Source organism: Artemia sp. Qi Xiang Cuo, chromosome 4, assembly GCF_049724085.1.
Source record: "Artemia sp. Qi Xiang Cuo chromosome 4, ASM4972408v1, whole genome shotgun sequence".
NCBI lineage: Eukaryota > Metazoa > Arthropoda > Branchiopoda > Anostraca > Artemiidae > Artemia > Artemia sp. Qi Xiang Cuo.
Genome location: NC_142797.1, coordinates 23,351,341 through 23,374,347, shown reverse-complemented (window position 1 = coordinate 23,374,347; position 23,007 = coordinate 23,351,341). Strand labels below are relative to the sequence as shown.

The 23,007-nt window shown below is 35.3% G+C and overlaps 1 protein-coding gene across 1 annotated transcript in view; it reads left to right on the top strand.

The window, feature by feature from the left end:
- The window catches only part of LOC148952906 (uncharacterized), a 90,977-nt gene that overhangs the window by 56,774 nt on the left and 11,196 nt on the right, over positions 1-23,007 (top strand). The window contains exons 4-5 of the mRNA XM_089087819.1: positions 10,648-10,842; positions 17,193-17,450. Of these exons, the coding sequence (XP_088943945.1) occupies positions 10,648-10,842; positions 17,193-17,450 (453 nt within the window). The remainder of the gene's footprint in view (positions 1-10,647; positions 10,843-17,192; positions 17,451-23,007) is intronic.

Here is a 23,007-nt window from a genome sequence, read left to right as displayed (position 1 = left end):
ATTTATAAGCCTAAGCCCCTACAATGATCTACTTTTCTGGCCCACGGCGACAGCAAAAAACACTGCAAACTGTCCCATCCGTCTTGACTTAAGTGTGGGAAAACAGGCCACGCAATTAGTGAATGCCCTGAGTCAGACCCTTTCTGCAGAAATTGTAACCGTAAAGGACACACAGCCCTCCAAAAACAATCTTGCCTGGCTCACCAAAAGCGAGTCGTAATCCTTAGAACATGTGATAAAATTAACCTACCCTACTCAGTTGTAGCTGCAAGAATCCCTCGGCAACCCACACCCCATCGGCCCAGTAGAAGCCAAGCAACAGTTGTTGTAGAAGATGCAAATACAGTATCATTTCCTAAAGAGGCAAACAATGTTCATACTCAAGGCATTAGTCAGTCCGCCTAGCCCTGACCTCAGTGTACTTCTACATCCTGCCCCCCCAAGGATGCATCCAAAAGTTGTCAAGACTGGCAATGACTTGCAACTTATCTCACAGTCAGTCAATTAATTGAGGTTAGTAATGAACAAGGAGAAACCAAAAATATTCTGTAGAAGAGAGCTGTCACCAAACTCCTAGGTGATGACATCTTGCAAACAGCTATAACTCAACTATCTTTCATCAAAAAGGACACAGATTCCATATCGATGCTAGTTAAGCCTGTTGACTCAACTGATAATCAAATCGGTGCCATTGACCTAGTAAAAGGCAAGAAATCTAAGAAAAAACTGAAAACTATCCATTCCAGTCCAAAATTTCCTCCAAGGATAAGTTGTCATCTGCATTAGAATTTCAATATTTTATTAAAGAAAATAATGAAGCTTTAACCACAATGTATGTTTAGATGTATACTATGTAATATTTTACGTTTTTCACAAAATTATTACTGTGCAATAATGTTGTTTTTAACTATTACGATGACCAAAATAATTTGCGCAACAACCCCTTAGCTAGCCCTGATAGCCCCTTAAGCCATATTAACTGTGAATATCTCGACACTTTTGATTTTGTAAAAAATGTAAAACCTAAGCTAAGAGACAAAACTTAATATAATCTGCTTTAACATCAGAAGCATAAGAGATAAGTGGACTAATTTTAAAAATTTAATTTTAATTAACGGTTACTGCCCTTTTGACGTAATTGGAATAACGGAGACTTGGTTTTCAGAAATTGATTATACTAATGAATTTTCCCTCCCTGGCTTTCAAGCTATTCATATTGAAAGAAAATTTACCAAGTCCTCTGGTGGCATTTCTCTTTACATCCGGTCAAGTCGAAAATTCACCAGACTATTGCACTTTGAATCTTTATTTTTGCAACCTGTAAATAACAGATGCATTTATTCAGTAAGTGTTGACGACAATTCTTTTATTTTTTCATTGTTTTATAAACCATCCTCATTTCCGACACCTTTCTTTTGTAATATTTTTGATGACTTCTAGTTTTATTAATTTACCACAAAAGAATGAAATATTTTTTGAGAACTTTAAGTTTTATTTCCCAAATGTTAGCAGTAATAATGATTATGACATCTTCTTTTAAACATTTTCCCCAAGTGGTCGTTTTTCGACAATGTAGTTTCCTACTAGAGTTAATCAAATGAGAGATACCACTACTGTAATTTAAAAAATTTTTGTAGCCACTTCCTTGGGAAACCACCTGTCCTCCAAAATAATATTCTCTGATCTGTCAGACCACTTTCCAATCTATCTCTCCCTACCCTTCCAACCAACTACTAAACACCCTACAGCTAATACCCCTACGTCTAATAGAATATATAATATTGTGAATATGAACCGGGTCACGGATCGTTTGAAATCATTTGACTGATCAAAGGTTTTGGATTGTCAGGATGTTAATTCAGCCACAAATGGTTTTACACAGGGACTGAGTGATGTTATCAGTTCAACCTTTCCAGTCTGTAAATCAAACCGAAAAACTACCTATATACACCCTTGGATGTCCAATAGCCTGATAATCTCTTCATATTGTAAAAATAACCTATATAAGCTAGCTTGCAAAACCAGTAGCGTTATTGACCTAACTAATTATAAAGAATACAAAAACTTATATACCAAACTCATCCGTGAAGCAAAACAAAAATTATTATTATTCGAAAATCAGTCAATGTAAAGGGGACGTTCACAAAAATGAGTAAAAAATAAATGAAATTTTTTCAAAAAAAAGAAATTCAAGATGTATACATATTAACCTTAAGGACATCAGTGGCTGATTAATTGACCCAATTTCATTACCAAATGATCTTCAGAATTATTTCACCAATATTCCACATGCTAACTCCTGTTCCCCCTCCGAGTGAGTACACCCTAGCAAGAATCCCAGATCCATATTTTTCTCTCCAACTGATAGCAACAAGGTGCTTCAAGTTATCGAATCTTTCTCTAATAGTAGCACTCCTGACTTCCTTGGGATAAGTTATAAGCTTCTTATAATTGCATCTTCCAATATTTGTGAAGCCATTGTGTATATAGCAAACCTGTCTGTGATCAATGGAGTCTTCCCAGAAATACTTAGATCAGCAATTGGTATGCTGATTGATAAAAAAGGCGATCCGTCTGAGATAAGTAATTATCGTCCAATCTCACTTCTCCCAGTTGTATCCAAAGTGATTGAGAGAATTATCTTCCGACGTCTTTCTTCCTTTTTATTTGGGATTAATCCTGCAGATTCGTTGATTTCTTCTCATCAATATGGCTTCCGTTCCAAATTTTCAACTGCTCATGCACTAATCGACGCCACACAGTTTATCCGTTCCCAACTTGACATTAAAAATACAGTAATTGGCTTATTTCTGGATTTTTCTAAGGCCTTGGACATGGTTGATCATAGTGTTTTATTAAGTAAACTTAAGAACAAAGGGATTCGTGGAATTCCTTTCTCATGGTTCGGTTCCTATCTCTCTGGTAGAGTAGAGAGTGTGAGCCTGGGTGGCATGACCTCGCATCCCCTACCTGTCCGGAGGGGCGTCCCGCAGGGCTCTGTTCTCCGTCCAAAACTTTTCTCCTTTATATTAATGATTTGGTTATAGGACTGGGTCCATCAATGAACCCAGTACTTTTTGCTGACGATACCAACTTTTTCATCACCGGCCCTAATTTACCATCCGTCGTCACCTCTGCTCAAATTCTGCTGAATAGAGTACAGGAATGGTTTCTCGTTAACTGCATGATCATTAACAGCAAGAAAAGTCAGGTTGTATTATTTCGAACCCCTTACAAAAAAAAAATTAAGCTCAGTAAGCACTCGGCCTAAAATATTCCACCAATCTCCTCTTGCAGGTCAAAGTTGCTAAGTTTCTTGGTGTCCACAAAGACTCCTCCCTATCATTTGCAACTCATGTATCCTGCATCAGAGCCATAATTTTGCGACAGGTAAGTATGATTAATCGTGTGAATCATTTTCTTCCCCCTGATATCTTTGTCACCCTTTATTACTCTTTTATTTACCCATATATCTCATACTGCGGATCTGTTTGGGGCAACACTTATCCTTCAGTTACCAATAAATTAAAAACTGCCCAAAACCGTGCCATCAAAGCAGTTTTTCGGCTGCCCCGACTATATCCCACCCAGGACTTGTTCTCCGATTTTGGTATTATTCCTTTTGAACAAATTATTAAAAAATTAAATTTATCCCTTGCATACTCCGCTTACCATAAAAACCTTCATCCTCAATTATTATCTTATTTTAATTGCAATAATTCTGAAGGCCTATGTCTCCGTTCATCTAACTGCTCCTTTATTGTCCCCAAGTGTGTCTCTAGCTCCACCCAGCGATCCACCATTTAAAAATCTATGCATCAATGGAATATAATACCCTCCAGTATTGAGCTATTCACAAGTTTTCGTAAGGTGTATAAAAATGTTACTAAACTTTGATATTATAATTCTCTAAATTTTTAATCAATTTTCTGTAATTTACCCGTGTTTTCTCTTTTTTTCTGTTTTTTCTTTTTTTTCTCTATTTTTCATTTTCAATTTTTTGTTGTTATGGTCCTCAACAAGTTCGCTTCCAGGATCAATATTATTATTGGTGTTATGTTTCATCTTGTTTTTATTTCAATAAATTGAATTGAATTGATTCAAAGTAAGCCCAAATTTGAATAGCTTACACTTGCTTTAATATGCTAATGTATACACTGTGAATTGGCACTGTTCATCGTGAAAGTATGATTTAGCCTCGCCATGTTAATGAATACTTTATTACTTCAGTATGTCATTTTGATCTTCAAAGTTACAATATAAACATGTCGGCAATGTAGAATTTGCCGTTAGGCCGTCACAGCTCAATGGTTGAGTTTATAGGACACTATGGGCTTGACTCCTATTAGGTTTCTTTACTTGCATTTTAGAGTTTCAATGTAAATTTTTTAATCATGCAACAAAGAATTGGCAATTGGAATCTGATTTCAAAAGATATTGCAAATTTTTACCAATTCTTTAAGTGACTCCTTTGCGTAAGTCACCCTTTCAAAAAAAAGATAGTTGCATTTGTGAGTTTTATTGGGTTGTGCAAAAAGAAGTTTCTGAGAAGAATAGCCAAGTCAAACTCAAAACGAGCAGAAATTAACATGAGTAGGGCTCTAAACTTCTATGTCTTCCCAAGGCCAGAACATAATTTGCACTTTATTGAAAAAGAAAAATGATTTCACTTTTATAACTTAAATAAATCAAATATTATTAACATTTTAAGGTACAAGTATCAGCATAGTCTATTAAACTGACAATCCACATTCATTTGTATTTTTTTTTCGGTAAATTACAAATTATGTTCGGGCCTTGGGAAGGCATAGGGGTTTAAGTCTTACTCATGTTTATTTTTGCTCTTTTTGAGTTTGACTCGGTTATTTATTGTAATATCTGTTCGTTTTGGTTTTCATTTATTTATCGGTACTGACTAGTGGTAGTTTTACGCTTGGTAGATAATTTGATTTTACCTTTGCTGATCATCAAACAGTTCGTGGTAACGAACTGTAAGTAAGGAGCGACCCGGCTCAATGGTAACCGAAACTTTAGAAAACGGGTTTTTGATACCAATAGATATATCAAAAGAATCAGATTTCAATGCTGATTTCAAACATATAACTTTCATCAAGTTTAGTGCTACCCATCAAAAGTTACGCGCCTGAGAAAATTTGGCTGATTTTCAAAAAAGGGGGAAAGACCCCCTAAAATTTATAGAACCTTAATGAAAATCACACCATCATATTCAGCGTATCAGAGAACCCTACTGTAGAGGTTTCAAGCTCCTGTCTACAAAAATGTGGAATTTTACATTTTTTGCCAGAAGAAAGATCACGGATGCGTGTTTATTTGTTTGTTTGTTTGTTTTTTGTTTTTTTTGTTTTTTTTCCCAGGGGTGATCGTATCGACACAGTGGTCCTAGAATATCGTAAAAGGGCTCATTGGAACGGAAATTAAAAGTTCTAGTGCCTTTATTAAGTGACCAAAAAATGGAGGGCAATTAGGCCCCCTCCCACGCTCATTTTTTTCCCAAAGTCACCTGATCAAAATTTTGAGATAGCCATTTTGTTCAGCATGGTCGAAAATATGATAAATATGTCTTTTAGGATGACTTAATCCCCCGAATTTCCCAGAGCGAGGGCTAAAAGTTATGAACTTTACCCAATGTTAACATATAGTATTGGTTATTGGGAAGTATACAGAAGTTTTCAGGAAGTTTTTTTTCTGGTAGGGGGAGGGAAGGGGGGGGCGGGGGGTATGTTGGAGGATCTGTTCATGAAGGAAGTTTTCTTGGGGGAAGGGAATTTGCCATGAAGGGGGCGCCGGACTTGCCAGCATTATTTATTGGTTATTGGGAAGTATACAACCATTTTCCGGACGGATTTTTTCTGGCGGGGGGGGGCTAGAGGCGGGGGTTACTCTGGAGAATATTTCCGTGGAGGATGTTTCTTTGGGGTAAGGTACATTTCTATGAAGGGGGCGCCGGATTTCCAAGCATTATTTAAAAAACAATCAGAAATTAAGTAAAAAAAAAACAAGTTTTTTCAACTGAAATGTAAGAAGGAATATTAGAACTTAAAACGAACAGAAATTATAACGTATGTGAGGGGATTCTCCCCCAAGTCAATACCTCGCTCTTTACGCTACAGTTTTTTTTTAGTGCTTTCAAAAGTGCTATCTATGCCTTTGTGATTCAGGGGTTTGTGAATAAAATTTTTTTATAACTTTTAACGTAAAGAGCGTGGTATTGACTAAGGGGAGAACTCCCTCATATACGTAATAACATATACGTAATAAAAAAAACAATAAAAAAACAAGCGATACGGCTCAATAGTAATCGAAACTTTTAAAAACGGAATTTTGATGTCAATAAATGTATCAAAAGAATGTGTTTATAATGCTGATTCTAAATATATAAATTTTATTAAGTTTAGTATTACTTATCAAAGACCACGAACCTGAAAAAATTTACTCAATTTTTTTAAGAGGGGGGAAACATCCCCTGCAAGTGAAAGAATTTTAATGAAAATCACACCGTCAGATTCAGCGTATCAGAAAACCCTATTACATAGGTTTCAAGCTCATATCTGCAAAAATCTGCAACTTTGTATTTTTTGCCAGAAGAAAAATATACGAATATAGAAGTTAGTTACGTAAGTTAACTTGTAAAGACATCCATTTAGCAAAAGAAAAGTAAAATTTTTATGCAAATAAAAGTTGCATTAACTAAAAAACGATCAGAAATTAAATAAAAAAAACAAGTTTTTTAAACTGAAAGTAAGGAGCGACATTAAAACTTAAAACGAACAGAAATTATTCTGTATATGAAAGGGGCTGTCCCCTCCTCAACGTCTCGCTCTTTACGGTAAAGTTTGACTCTGTCTCACAACTCTATTTTTTTAAACAATAAAAAACGTTAGCGTACAGAGCGTGGCGTTGAGGAGGGGACAGCCCCTTTCATATACGGAATAATTTCTGTTCGTTTTAAGTTTTAATGTCGCTCCTTACTTTCAGTTTAAAAAACTTGTTTTTTTTATTTAATTCGCAAAAAAAATCTGTTTACTTTCTTTGATAGCTTGGATACACTTACGCTATTTTGATTTGGTTAAATTTTAAGAGCAGAAGTAGCCCTGAAAGTTTGAACATAATACCCTCAGTCGTTCTTGGGATACTGCTAAGATGCCTTATCGGGAATTAGCATTATCAGAGTGCATTTTGATAAAATCTTAAGGCAACATTTAGTTTTTAAACATAATGGGCGAATTGGAGGATGGGCGTAGGAGGGTGGGAGTGGAAGGGGGATTAGTTGCCCTCCTATCACTTTCGACTATTAAAAAGAACATCATCCCTTTCTATTTTCAATTGAATGAGCCCCTTTTGAAGTTCCCACGACAACTCCTTCGATACGAAGTGCCCTGGTCTAAACAACAACAACAACAAAAAATATTTCTAATCACTTTTGAATGTTAAAAAGGGTACTAGCCCTTTGAATTTCAAATAGAATGAGCTCTTTTTCAAGTTTCTACGACAAAGATTTCAATAAAAACCTTATAAGACCCCAGAGCATAACTGATAACCCTTGCCCTGAAGGCTGTGGGGGATTTTCCTCCTCAAAAACATATTTTCTCTCTGGAAATCAACTACGCAAAACAAAATGGCTGTCTCAAAATTTTATTGGATGTGTTCGGGGGAATGATGGGTGGGGGGGGGAGGGGCTAGCTGCCCTCCAATCACTTTCGACTATTAAAAAGGGCATTTTAAATTGATTGCAAATCTATCCTCTTAGGGGTAACGACGTGGTTTGGTGCCCTAAACCACCTAAGCTGTCACCCAGCCACCACTGCTCGTTTTGCGTCTGCCCCCCCCCCCCTAGAAAATTTTCTGTCGGCGCCCATGCTTCATCTGCAGTACGTGCCCTATACTTCACTATACTTCATTATATACTTCACTATTTGAGCTGTCACTATCATTGCTTATATACCAATAGTTACAAAGGCAAATGAAAACATTTAAAAACTGCGCATTGTCTTACGAAAAATTGTACGGTCACCAAAGGGCAGTAGTAAAAAACTATTTGAAAAACAAAGTCAATTTTTACAAAAAAACTGTATTTTCAAACAGTTCGTGGTAACGAACTGTAAGTAAGGAGCGACTGGGCTCAATGGTAACCGAAACTCTAAAAACCGGAATTTTGGTACCAATAGATACATCAAAAGAATCAGATTTTAATTTTGATTTCAAATATATAAGTTTCATCAAGTTTACTATTACCCATCAAAAGTTACGCGCCTGAGAAAATTTGGCTGATTTTTAAAAAAAGGGGGAAAGACCCCCTAAAAGCTATAGGCACTTAGTTAAATTCACACCATCATATTCAGCATATTAGAAAACCGGACTGTAGAGGTTTCGAGCTCCTATCTACAAAAATGTGGAATTTTGCATTTTTTTCCATAAAGAAAGATCACGGGTGCGTGTTTATTTGTTTGTTTGTTTGTTTTTTTTTCCCCCAGGGGTAATCGTATTGTCCCAGAGGTCCTAGAATATCGTAGGAGGGTTCATTGGAACAGAAATTAAAAGTTATACTGGCCTTTCTAAGCGACCAAAAAAATGGAGGGCAACTAGGCCCCCTCCCTCGCTCATATTGTTCTCTAAATCACCCAAGGAAAATTTCGAGATTACTCGTTTGTTCGGAATAGTTAACAATCTGATAAATGTGTCTTTTACGATGACTTAATCCCCCAGAGTTCCCAGGGGACGGGCTGCACGTTATGAACTTTGCCCATTGCTTGCATTTTGTATTGGTTATTGGGACGTATACAGACATTTTCAGGAAGAATTTTTTTTGGTGGGGGGGGAGGGGGGCTTGAGGCGGGGGATACTCGGAATAATCTTTCCGTGGAGGATGTTTCTTGGGGGTAAGGGGCATTTCTATGAAGGGGGCGCTGGATTTCCAAGCATTATTTAAAAAACGATCAGAAATTAAATTAAAAAAACAAGGTTTTTCAACTGAAAGTAAGAAGCAACATTAGAACTTAAAATGAACAGAAATTACTATGCATATGAGGGTTTTCTCCCCCAAGTCAATATCTCGCTCTTTACGCTACAGTTTTTTTTATTGCTTTCAAAAAAGCTGTCTATTCTAATTAAAAGCCCTTTGTGATTCAGGGGTGTGTGAATTAATTTTTTTTATAACTTTTAACGTAAAGAGCGTGGTATTGAATAAGGGGATAACCCCATCATATACTTAATAACATAAACGTAATAAAAAAAAACAATAAAAAAAAACAAGCGATACGGCTCAATAGTAAGCGAAACTTTTAAAAACGGAACTTTGATGTAAATAAATATATCAAAAGAATGGGCTGATAATGCTGGTTCTAAATATATAAATTTTGTTAAGCTTATTATTACTCATCAAAGGCTACGAGCCTGAGAAAACTTACCTGATTTTTTAAACAGGGGGGAAACATCCCCTAAAAGTGAAAAATTTTTAATGAAAATCACTGTCAGATTCAGCGTATCAGAAAACCCTTTAACATAGGTTTCAAGCTCATATCTGCAAAAATCTGCAACTTTGTATTTTTTTCCAGAAGAAAAATATACGACTATAGAAGTTCGTTACGTAAGTTAATTTGTAAATTACGTCAGAACCAAATTTAGAGACAGCCATTTAGCAAAAGAAAAGTAAAATTTTTATGCAAATTTTGTTTACTTATTCAATGACGGCGAGCCAAAATAAAAGCTGCATTAACTAAAAAACGATCAGAAATTAAATAAAAAAAACTAATTTTTTAAACTGAAAGTAAGGAGCGACATTAAAACTTAAAACGAACAGAAATTATTCCGTATATGAAAGGGGCTATCCCCTCCTCAACACCTCGCTCTTTACGATAAAGTTTGACTCTGTCTCACAATTTTATTTTTTAAAACAATAAAAAACTTTAGCGTAAAGAGCGAGGCGTTGAGGAGGGGACAGCCACTTTCATATACAGAATAATTTCTGTTCGTTTTAAGTTTTAATGTCGCTCCTTACTTTCAGTTTAAAAAACTTGTTTTTTTATTTAATCAAAGGTCAGAAAGGACCTTTGCAAAAGGTCTTGAGCACTTGGCAGGGAAAGTCACTGGTGACAAATCGCTAGGGGTGGCACCGTGATTGGGTGATTTTCGGAGATTCGGGAAACCTAATTTTTTTTCGGGGTGACGCATAGATTTTTGGGGAAATGCTCGAAAATTCGGGGATAGTGCAAGCCCTGCTTGATTTCTAATCAGGAAAATCGAAATACTAAACCACACGAGAAAGAAAAGCTCCAACTTAGTGGTTGACGCATTAAAATTTGCGCAAAATTAATTCAAAGTCTGCCGAACGCCGCCGCCTCTGCCGGTGGTGGCGGTCATGCGGCACGCCGGCGGCATAGCGACACTTCGGTCGCAGTACACGGGCCTCTCGCTGGCGGCGTTCGCTCGATTTTCCGGCGCGGCGCCGGGGTCTAATTACAATTATGTATACATTCCGAATTTAAAAAATATACAAAACCGATTACCGATAGACTTCACTTGAAGCTTAGTTCTTAGCTGTTTGATTCGAACGTCTTAAAAAAAAGAAATAAAATAGACATATCAAGGTTGAATAATCTTAACTAAGCACCATGTGTTGTACAATTGCAGATACCACAGCTGATATGCTTACAAATGTCAAAATGGAGAATATGGACATTTCCTCTGCATCTGTAGCTCTGGACACTGTAAAGCTTTCTCCTATCTTCAATCAACTAATGCTGAACAGTCAAAAGCAAGAGGAACAAGGAAAGACTGATATCGGACGAAGTAAACAATACCGAATAGACGATATCAGTGACGAAGGTATGACATTCATTTTCAAACGCACGAGCAGGGAGGAGAGGCAGGGATCTCATTTCCCATAGAGTGTGCTCCAAAGGGCTGTTTTTCAATATAATTTAAGCTAGAGGCCCAGTAATGAACTTTTGGGCCTTTTTAACCCTTCCCTCTGCGTGTTTCTCTCTAATTTTCCTGATCTCAACCCTTAGAATTTTGGCTTTGTTTTCCTATAATATTTGAATTTTCTTAATTTTGCAGTTTTCGAAAGTAATAAAATGAGTCTATGAACCAAGTAATAAGATGAGTCTATAAACCAAGATTAGAATACTGGACGCTATATTGATGACAGTGGTCAAGCATCGTTCTGAAACGTGAGTGCTCCAGAAGAAGGATTTGTTAGATGCTTCTTAGAAGAACCGTCTATGTTTTTTTCTGGTACCTCTCTGACTGGCCACGTTTTCACCAGTAAGCGATTCGAAAAATTTGGTTCTATCCCACTTTCTTGAGCTATAATGAGAGAGATGTTGAGATAGGATACGTTCTGCCAATAATGCATGACACATTGCCACACATCGTCCTTCTCGAACGGCAATCTAGGGCCAAACCAAGAGTCATCCTTATTGAACGATGGAAGGAGGTGGTAATAAAGGATTTAAGAGAAATCGAAACTTCTTAGGACGTTTTAAGGAGGAGGGACTTGAATAGTTCGGGCTGACAAGGAGCGAGAATTGACCTCAGAGGGCTAGATGCTACAGTGAGTTGTCAGTGGCAGTAGTAGTGGCATCACCCGAATATAATTTTTCTGTGCACTAGGTTCCGTTTAGTCCAAAATTTGGGCTTTAAGCCATTGGGAATACAAATTTCGGTTCGCTTTTTGGGCTGCCATACGTACCCTCACACTTTTTTTTTCAGGCTGTTTGGCCCATGAAATAAATTTCGAATGTTAAAAAAATTGGACCTATTTTGGGCTGTTTTTTCAAAGGGAGACAATTTTACTCCATTGTCTAATGTATTGACGTCGTCTTAAGCCTTGAGAATATAATTTAAATAAAAACGAGACAGAGTAGATACATGATTTTGGGTAGAGGTCACGGGAATAGTTATTGTGGATAAAACTCGGCTTTCATTGTAGTAGTAGTTGAAGCAGCAAAAATGGCATGGCTGGTTTTCAAAATGGTATATCTGCAATATCTGAGGAATAGCTAAGGGTGTTAAGGTGAAAATTTCAAAGAATGATGAATTCTTCTTCCTTTTTCTCTTTCAGTTTTTTGTTTCCTCTATTCCCCCCCCCCCCCCAATCAAGTGTTGTTTTTGGGGAGGTAGTAATATGTTATTAAAAGTAAATTAGTAAATCCTCATCCCATTTAATATATAAGAATCTACTCAATACAATTTACAATATCTTGCACCATCGATAAAACAGAAACTTTGTTGTTAGATAGATATAGCAAGCTTTAAGGATTTCTGCAAACCGGGGAGAGGGAATTAAAATCCTTACTCAGGACTGGCCTGATTGATCCTTTCCTAGAAACGGTCGAAGGGTACGTTAAAATACATTCTTTGAGGTCTCAGCACCTATCAACCTAGTCAGACCATTTTCGGCCAATCCTATTTCATTACAAATTAAAAGCTCAAGAGTTAAGGTTACAAGTGAATCATTAGTGATGGCATGGAACTTAAAATGAAGATAGATTATTACAATTTTACTTATCCAAGAAAATTATTCCTGCAACGAAGACATATTCATACAATTTTTTACAGAAAACAATATGATACTTTAAAAATTAGGGTTTGTCCACCAATTTGTGAATCGCAGTAAATCTCTGTCTTAGAGGAAATGTACGGAGGAGAGGGCGGTATTAAGGCTCCTCCTTTGCTCTCTATGTAAAACAATCTAAACAAATTACGTATTTTGTGGTTATGTCTCAATAACTGACCAAGTCGTCTCTATTTCCACACCACTTCAGATAAATGTTGAACGAGTTTAAGGAGAAAGGTAAGAAAAGGGTGGTTAGCGATTGATATCTAATGTCCCTTGATTCTTGGTAATATTTCGGATCTACACTTTAATTATTTGTGATAGGCTATAGATAAAAGAGCTATAGTCTTTACTATAGCACTATAATCTATTGCGATAATCAGTTTCTATTGCAAATAATGAATTTTTGGTCAATCATCTTCCTGATTTTTCATGAAAGTTCTGACTTAATGATAGAGATCATTCCTGAGATAAGTCATTTTGAAGATGGAGCCTGTTGAGGGCAAACTCAGCATCCAATCTGCTATGTTAATCATTACTTGCTGACACCAAACTAGACTGCGCATCAAATGATACGGCAGCCTCCTGTTTAGCTAGAACATATTACAGACCCTGCACTGATTGACTTCCTCGAATAAAGACAAAACCCGATTTAATCCATGGAAGTTATACTAATGGGTAAATCGGATTTTTCCTAATTATCTCGTTTTCTTTTAAGAATACTTTTTTGAAACTTTTGGCAAAAAAACAAATTGAAACGAAAACGGTGGATAAACACCATTTACTTTACAAAGATAACTCAATACAAATGCAACACAACCACCAAGCGGCTCAAATCCATGTGAATCAACATCGTAAAACTGAAAAACATTACTTTTGTTAATATCAACCAACTCAAAACAAACAAGAACCATAATTCAAATACACAAGCAGTTCTAAATACACAAGCAGTACCAATGAATTATTTATTTTATACTATTTTCAAATATCATGGCCTCTTCTCTGAAAATACACCCCCCCCCCTGATGGTCCGGGATATAGCCCAAGGAATATATTAAAAAAAATTGACCAATAAAATTCTTACTTTACAATATAAAAGAACACGAAAGAATGTAACAAGAAAGAATGTCATCACAAGATTCGCCACAGCGATGAAATATGTTTATACAGTTATATATGGGACCACAGATGAGGAGGGGGGTATAATGTCAAAAAAGTGACCGTGATATTTGGAAAAAGTTTAGCATAAAATCGAAAATTCCGGCTCAACTAACCCACCCTCTTCCTCAATGCTTAGATATAACCAAAAAATGGCTCATTTTTACAGTTTCATATTTTTGTCAATAGCAGCTGTTCATAATCCCATATAAAAAGAGCAACTTTTGTATATAACCTGATATTATGTCAAACCAATCAGAAGGGGGGGGGGTGAGGTCGCTGAGGAAAGAATAATATATGTATAATCGAAACGTGTCAATTAGCTGATACACACGCAAGATAGATGCTAAAGGAAACTAGTCAAACGGGTATCAGTCAGTAACAGCTGATATTTTCACGGGGGAAAAAATAGATTACTCAGAAAGTGTGAAACTTCCTCATTATTCAAAAGCGTAACATAATTGTAACATAAATTCAAAAACATGAAAAAAATGTAACGTTTTCAGGACCGTAACGTAAAACGTACCGTTTGATTTAAAACGTACCAAAAATGGTACGAACGTAACCTTGGTGGCAACCATGTAGCTGATTCATTACTGCCCACATCGATTGTACCCACATCGTTCTTTACTTAGGCAGCGCTAGTGTGGTGCCTATGATGTCATTAATGAGCTGCTACAGACGACAGTAGTAGACTGTAAACAAGCTTTCAGGTGGGCAAAGGTGAATGTCATATACACTCGGCTTTTTTAAGCCAGATTTGCCTCTAATTCTGCATTACAGATCCCCTTTCCACTTCCCCCCATTAAACCAACCTCTATTCTAATAGCCCCAGGTATCACGCTGTTCATTTGATCGTAATTTTGAATGGATTTTAACTCTGTAAGATTTAATTTGTTGTACTAAACTTTTAATATACATGATTTATTGAAGTATTATTTATTATTTTTATTAAATTAATTTGTTTGTGGGTTTGCCGATTTGCATTAATAAATAAATAGCATTGATATCAGCGGGTCACATAAAGCCAAAACAAAAATCATAGGCAGCACAATAGTGCTATCTAAGTAGACATACAGGATAAGTCAAAATATTACCACAGATCGCGAAAAATTATATTTTGACATATTCCCTACATATAAATATCGACCGTATTTCAAATTTGAAAGTATTGGAAAAACAAAGTTAGAATTATTAAGTTATCCGTTGGTCATTGTTTGATAAAGAATATCCTGAAAATCTGAGCAAATCTTGGAATCACTGCGGCAGAAACCTTGAATTAATGAAAAATTGCCAGTGATGCCAATTGGAAAGGAAAATTTACTCCTAGTTTGAAAATTTCCTTCTCCTTTGAATCTTTGTTGGGGGGGGGGGGTCACACGGAATATCGTTTTTATGTCTAGAATTTCCTTCACAAGCAAAGCTCGGTTTCCTAGTGCTGCATGATAAAACTGTTCACAATAGAAAAAGAGAATGGGTTGGTACTGCTTATACGCGCACAAAAAATTCTAAATTGTGAGAAAAATATAAAGATTTTGTTTAAATTCACTTTATTCTATTCCCAGCAGACATTTCTTACACCATGCTGATGCAGAGATGCAAACATGCTAAATAGATTTAAAAGCATACAAAACTAATAGATGCTCACGTATTGACTTGTTAAGCTTCGTTCTTTAGCGTCCAGAGAAAAAAAAGGATTAAACTACAATAGCTTTGACATAAATATTCCTAGAACAAACAATAACTATTTACTATTATATATTCCAGTTATAAAGCTAAGGGTTTAATTGAGACGGCTAGAGACGCTTGAAAAATTGATAAATGCCATTTTTCTATTATATCGTTGCTCAAAGGTCATAACCATCATTCACGACCTAGCAAAGAAGCTTCATATTGTGCATTAAACCAACTACAAGAGGGAAAGAGGTGGTATTATCAGAGCTACGATATTTATAAAAGAAGGATATAAGACGTTTAATGACTTCGCCAAAGATGGCTGAAACGGACAATCAAAAATTTTGGGAGAGAGAATGTGCGTTTAATAGTGTCAACATAAATATCTTAAAAAAAAAGAATACAGCATTGGATATTCCAATCCTTTTTCAAAATACCAATATTCTAATGCTTAAACGGCTCGTAGAGAGAGAAGCTCAAGGTGACATTAACAAAAATATATTTTACTCTTACTATTTTTATTTTAATTTGATGACTTTGAGGGACACTAGAGCCAAGCAGTAATGCACCTTCTTTTCCGAGATAATCTTAGAATATCAAGCTTAGAAGGTACAGACTCAGATAAGTTTTACATCTAGATTAAGAATGCAGCAACCTTTTGTTTTTCTTCTTTTTTTAAAGCAAATCGTTGGTTACCATGGAATAATTCTTTTACAAACAAACTTGCAAATAAACCCGTATGGAAAAAGTAAGAGCCTCTACATCCGAAGAATCATAAATTTCCTAACTGCATCAAACTGAAACGAAAACACTGTGAAAGCGTAGTAGCTGCAACAATGGCGTAAGAAAGCAAAGTAACAGTCAGTGGCAGTTGCCCCTCCCCACTAATTTGGAAAAAACTACAATTTATTAAGAAGCTTTAAAATTGTTGCTCGATTTATGTGTCAAATTTGCTCTTTACTTTGAGCAGAAAACATTTTTAATTAATCCATGCTCTCTTTTAACATGAGGAAGACAAGAGAAATAGAGGTCCATTGCACTTCATAATATGTTTCACCTTAATATTTTTCAAATATACAGCCTTTGAAACCTTATCATCAATTAAAAATGTAACCCAGTTAATGGCAAAATTGAAAAATGTTCTATGCTTCCTGTTTCGCCACATTTGCTCAGGTTAATTTTTTTCCTAATATTTAATGAGCCGTTGCTTCCTAAAATCTATCAGTTTAAGATTAGATTTTCTGGTTTTAAAACTTTCAAAAGTGGAAATGAATACAACTGAAAAAATATAATCATTTTTACTTTTATAACTTCAATAAATCAAATAATATTAACATTTTGATTACTAAATATCAACCTATATGTATATTAAACTGACAATGCACATTAATTTGTATCTTTTTTTCAATAAAGTGCAAACTATTTTCTGGCCTTGGGAAGGCTTAGGGGTTTTGAGCCCTACTCATGTTAATTTCTGCTCGTTTTGAGTTTGACTCGGTTATTTATTTCAATTTCTGTTCGTTTTGGGTTTCATTTATTTATAGATGCTGATTTGCGGTAGTTTCACGCTTGGTAGATTATTTGATTTTATTTTTGCTCATTTTTGGCTTAATGGAGCTCTTTACTTTTCTTTGAAAAACTTATTTTGTGGAAAAAGTTTTTTTTAAATTAATCTGTAGAAAAGGTACTCAGTTTGTATTTTATTTTAGTTGAAAATTTAATTTATTTTAAGCTTATTTAATTAATTTTAGTAATTAATTTTTGAAATTTATTTTGATTGAAGGTGAAGAAATGATCTCTGATATGATACCACCTGCACCAGAGGCTATAGCACCCAAACCTACACCAGTCTCAACGCCTAGAAAGAAATCTAAGGTCACTTGCCACGTCTGCGGAAAATCTCTCGGCGACGCATGGAAATTAAAACGCTATCTAAAATCACCAAATAAATGTAGTAGTAGACCTTGGAATTGTGGAAGCTGTGAGGCAGTGTATAAAACGGAGCTTGAATTAAATGATCATATCCTAACACATCCTGAAGGTAAGAGTTCTTACTCATTGTGAACCCTGTCCCCTAAAAAAAAAAAAAAAAAAAAAAAGCAAGGGAGAATCTTCTTTTGATACTCAGATTTTCTTTTGAAGGAGTATTTTTCATTGATAATACGGTAATTATGTTTTGGTACTTAGTTACTCTTTGCTTATTATGAAGGGAGGGGGGCTATTGTTCCGAGTTTTTCCTTCCCATGCCCAAAGGTCAGCATCATTACTTTCCGAAAAGCACTCTATTATACGCCGCTCACTCAAGTTAACGCTGTGGAAAACTCGGGAACAGACCAGTTTCTTCGTTAGTTTCTTTCAGCTTGTTTCATCAGATGTGTACTAAGTACACATGTGTACTTACACCACATCTGGGTCTGATCTATTTTTTTGGGGCTTTGTTGCATGCCAGTGGTCATATGCATAAAAAAAGACTGGAAAAAAAATATGTATGGATAAATCGAACAAATCAAACAGTAGCACCCGACATTTTGAAATAATAACTTTCTTGCCTCTAAAATATTCTCTATAAAACCTTCCAGCGTAATACTTAGCACCCCAGAAGAGGTCTCCAAGATACATGGTTGCCCTGGTGCATTCTCTCCCCGAAAAAGCCATTTCTTAAATTCTCCGAATTTTGACATATAATTTTTGGCATATGTTACTCATAAAATAGTCCAGGTCATCCCCATCCTCCCTACAAAGGGGGCAAACACACCCACACTCGGACCATCTTCATCATAAGAATTCCAGTATGTCCCTACATAATGACAAACAATTTACTCGCACCTGTAACTAACACTTCAGCACCCTTCACGGTAGGTTCAGTCTCAAATAAAAATCCTCTCCATACACTACTTTTAATCTGCTTATAAATCTAAGATTAGGTGACTCTCAACACAAGTAAGTTAAATCTGAATCTCTTGGTCCTTAAGGTGTGATCTCAACATAATAAGGAAATCATCAGGATTGCAATGGGGACAGTGGCCCTCATTCCAGGCCCATGAGAATCAATCTTTATCCAGCAGGGCTTTAACCTGTTTCGGCCATGTTGCCTTTTTAGAAGATATCAAAATATCATTGTATGTCACGCTCGCTAGGCGGCTATGGGGCAAATGTAATGTCTGTAACTAAAACTTGATCATCTCTGTAATCCCCTTGAGACGCAAATTTGGTAAACCCTGGTCACCTTTCAGAGCCAAACTACTAAAATTATTGTTCAAGTCTACTACTTTTTTCAAATACATTAACTGTAGACTAAGATTGTCTCACTATAATGGTCCTCCACATGTCTCAACCTTAATAGGCAACTGGTAAGACTTTTGTCATGAAGAGGGACTTTAATTCACATTATTTGTTTTTACCGGCTTATAGCACATGTAGCTGCCTTTTCACGAGAAATCGTCAAATTAATGTGTTCCGTCCCGTTCCCATTTGCTGCGAGCACATATTCCAAGTACTTATATCTTTGGGCTACTTTTATTGACTCACCTTTATAAGTAAGTAACAAAGCATGTTATCCACCTTGAAAGTTATCCTTTGAATGCTTCCACAATCTCAGTCTTGGATGCGTTTTGCTTCTTTTTCTTGGATTCTAAATAAGCTTAAGCTAAATTCAAGAGAGTTTGAAGCTCCTTGGCTGACTTAGCCACCAAAGCCGTGTCATCAATGAACAGTAGGTAAGAAAATAGAGTATTTGTTAGTGAGACGGCTGAGGCCCATCTATGTGTAATGTACTCTGCCAAATCATTAATATATAAAGGGAAGAGCTTCGCTGACTGCGTGCCTCCTTGATGGACTCCATTGAAGGTTCTGAATGGCCTCGATACACCTTGTTTAGCAATGATTAATTCAAAAAAAACATTCCACAAAATAACTTTTTCAAAGAAAAGTAAAGAACACTATTAAATCAAACGTGAGCAAAAATAAAATCAAATGATCTTCCAAGCATAAAACTACCACATATCAGCATCAATAAATAAATGAAACCCGAAATGAACAGAAATTACAATAAACAACCAAGTCTAACTCAAAACGAGCAGAAATTAACATGAGTAGGGCTCACGACCCCTATGCCTTCTTAAAGTCAAAATATAATTTGCACTCTACTGAAAGAAAAATTTAAATGTTTTCACTTTTATAACTTTATTAAATCTAAATCTATTAAAATTTTAAGGGATAAATATCAGCATGGGTATGTTAAACTGACAATGTACATTTATTTGTATTTTTTTTTCAGTTTAGTGCAAATTATGTTCTGGTTTTGAGAAGGCATAGGGGTTCTGAGCCCTGCCTGATTGCCCACCAATCACTATTGACTCTTAAAAAGGGCATTGGAACTTTTAATTTCCAATCAAGTTAGCTCCTTTAAAATATCAATGATATTACAAGCTATGATAGAGTAGCGCTGACTATGATATTGCTTATATGCCCTTTTAATACCTGCATGCGTATAGCTTTTTCGTTTAATTAAAAATTCCCCTAAATGTGGCCTAGAAGTTTCAACTTAATGGCCTTACTGTCTTTAGCAATACTGTCTTAACCGTAAAAGTAATATTAAAAGTACACACATAGTGTGTTCTGGCTAATTCAAAATCCGCCATAACTAACCCTGAAAGGTCTAATTTAATAATGTAAGCCGTTATTGTGATATAACTTTCGCCCTTTCGACGATCTACATGATCATATTTCGTTTTAATTTAGTTCAATATCCGCCTAAATATTCCTAGAAAGCTTTACTTTAATACCCTTAGCTTGTGTAGTAGCAACAGTTGCCAGGACCAGCAAAAGGGCGATAGGGACGATTGGGCTCAATCGGGCTCCGTGTTGGAAAGGGCCCGCGCCACCATGAAAATGAGCAATTGATTTTCGCAATTATGAAATGTTCTTAATAATTCCAACAAGCGTTGCTTCTGGAGAGAGAACATTTTCCAGGATAAAACCAATAAAAAAACTATCTGATATCAACAATAAATCAGGACAGACTAAATAGTTTAGCAATTATGTTGATTGAAAGGGAAGACACAAGGAAAATAGATTTTAAAACCGTTTAGGAAGTAATTGTACAACAAAAAATTTGAAATATGTAAATTCATGTGCCCATATTCAGTGATGTAAATATCAAAAGGTATTTTAAGCAGTTTCATAATATATAGGGGACACAAACGTAAATTAACGTCAGCACAAAATGAGTGCAAAAAAGAACAAAAGAGGACAAAATCGTAAGCTCAAAATGGACAAAGTGGACCATCAAATGAGACAAGATCAAGAGAACGACCTGAGAAATGTAAATGTACGTCGGGGAATAATGAACAATGTAGACCATCAAAAGTGACAAGACCAGTCCAAGCAGCTAAGGCAAAAGGCACTGAAAAAATTTCTGAAGCTATGATAAACTAAAATAAAGATCCACGAGACAATTCAAAAACGAAATTGAAGAACATAGAGATATACAGTTAAAAGATTAGTGACAGCGAGAATCACAACGACTCAAAGATGAATGTGAAGAACAAAATAAATGTGCGGCTACAAGACATGTGACAGTGAGGGTCAGAACGAACCAAAATAATTATGAAGAACAGAAAAAAATGTGTGGTTAGAAGATATACGGCCGCGTGAACAAAGAAATGTGCAGTTAGAAGATTATCAGCAGCAAGAATTACAAGCAACAGTAGGAATCAGAAAGTGTCAAAAAGGAAAGTGGAGAAAAAAGAATTGCAGGGTTAGCAGACACGCTAAAGCGAGTTTCAGAAAGGGTAAAAAATGACAATGAAGATCAAAGAACTGCTGTTAGAGGAATGCAAGAATCAGAACGAGTCAAAAATGAAAGTGCAGGAGAAAAAAATGTTATGTTAGGAGAACAGCACCGTTACAATCGTTGATGCCAACAGATTTTGGCGTAAAACCCAGTAAAAACATACAAAGGTACCGTTAACTGCGCAAGTGTTATTTACAAGTCATTGGGACCTTTCAACACTTTATGTATTCACTGTGAAGTTCTCCATTCTCCCACAGGAAAAGTAACCAACATAGATGATTTATTTGGGGGCTGCTGCCTGCTTGGTCGAATTGCATTCTTGCGTGAACAATTTCCAAATGAATTTGTTTGGCCTGTTATAGGATATCACTTACCCTCTAAAGAGTTTCACAAAAAATACTAAACTGAAAAATACTAAACTGGTTTTGCTTTAGCTTCATTCAATGTAAGCGATGATCTAACGGAAAATAGTCGTAATGTTTTCAGCTTCAAAATAGCTGGACAAATTTGTCACAAAATCAATTTAGCGGCACACCCAACACAGACCCCTGAAGGTGATTTTGAACCATATATGACCATATGTACATTTTAGACCCCAATGGAGATGTTAAAGAACACCTTTCACATCTTTTAAATTATTAGATCTGTCGTAACCTATCAGATCTCTTGGAAGAATTATTGTGAAACACAAACATTTATGCTAAAGATTACATGCAAATGCAGTGTATATATATATATATATATATATATATATATATATATATATATATATATATATATATATATATATATATATATATATATATATATATATATATATATATATATATATATATATATATATATATATATATATATATATATATATATATATATATATATATATATATATATATATATATATATATATATATATATATATATATATATATATACATATATATATATATATATATATATATATATATATATATATATATATATATATATATATATATATATATATATATATATATATATATATATATATATATATATATATATATATATATATATATATATATATATATATATATATATATATATATATATATATATATATATATATATATATATATATATATATGTGTGTGTGTGTGTGTGTGTGTGTGTGTGTGTGTGTGTGTGTGTGTGTGTGTGTGTATATATATATTGCATTTGTATGTACCTTTTTTTTGCATTTGTACCTTTAGCATAAATGTTTGCATTTATATGATGGATTTGAATTTTACTTAAAAATTTAATATGTAGAATGGGCCCTGCGAAAAAATTCTAATCGGGCTCCGTACCTAGCCGATCCGGCCCTGATAGTTGTAGTAATAGTGGTAGTGTTATTAGCAGTATGCACATAGCACCTTTGTTTTTTGTTTTTCTCATCTCTTCAACACACAATGGAAGATTTACGTTAATACCATCAACCGTTGCTGCAGCATTGCTGGTATGCTCTCTTGACAACCTATGTTGGCATAGTTTGTTTCAATTTAGTTCATACAGTTTCAATATTACCCAAAATTTTCATCTTAATACCCTTAGCTTTAGTAGCAGTAGTAGTAGCACCAGTAGTTATAGTACTAGCAGTAGTAGTAGCAGTAACAAAAATAGCTGTAGGAGTAAAAGCAGTAGTAGAAGCAGTAGTATCATGATGCAAATATTGTCTTTTGGTTAGTTCAACATCCTCCACGACAAGCCCTGTAAGTTTCAATTTCACTCACAACACTGGACTTTTTGGACTTTTCGACTACGGTGAACCAATGGCTATCACAAA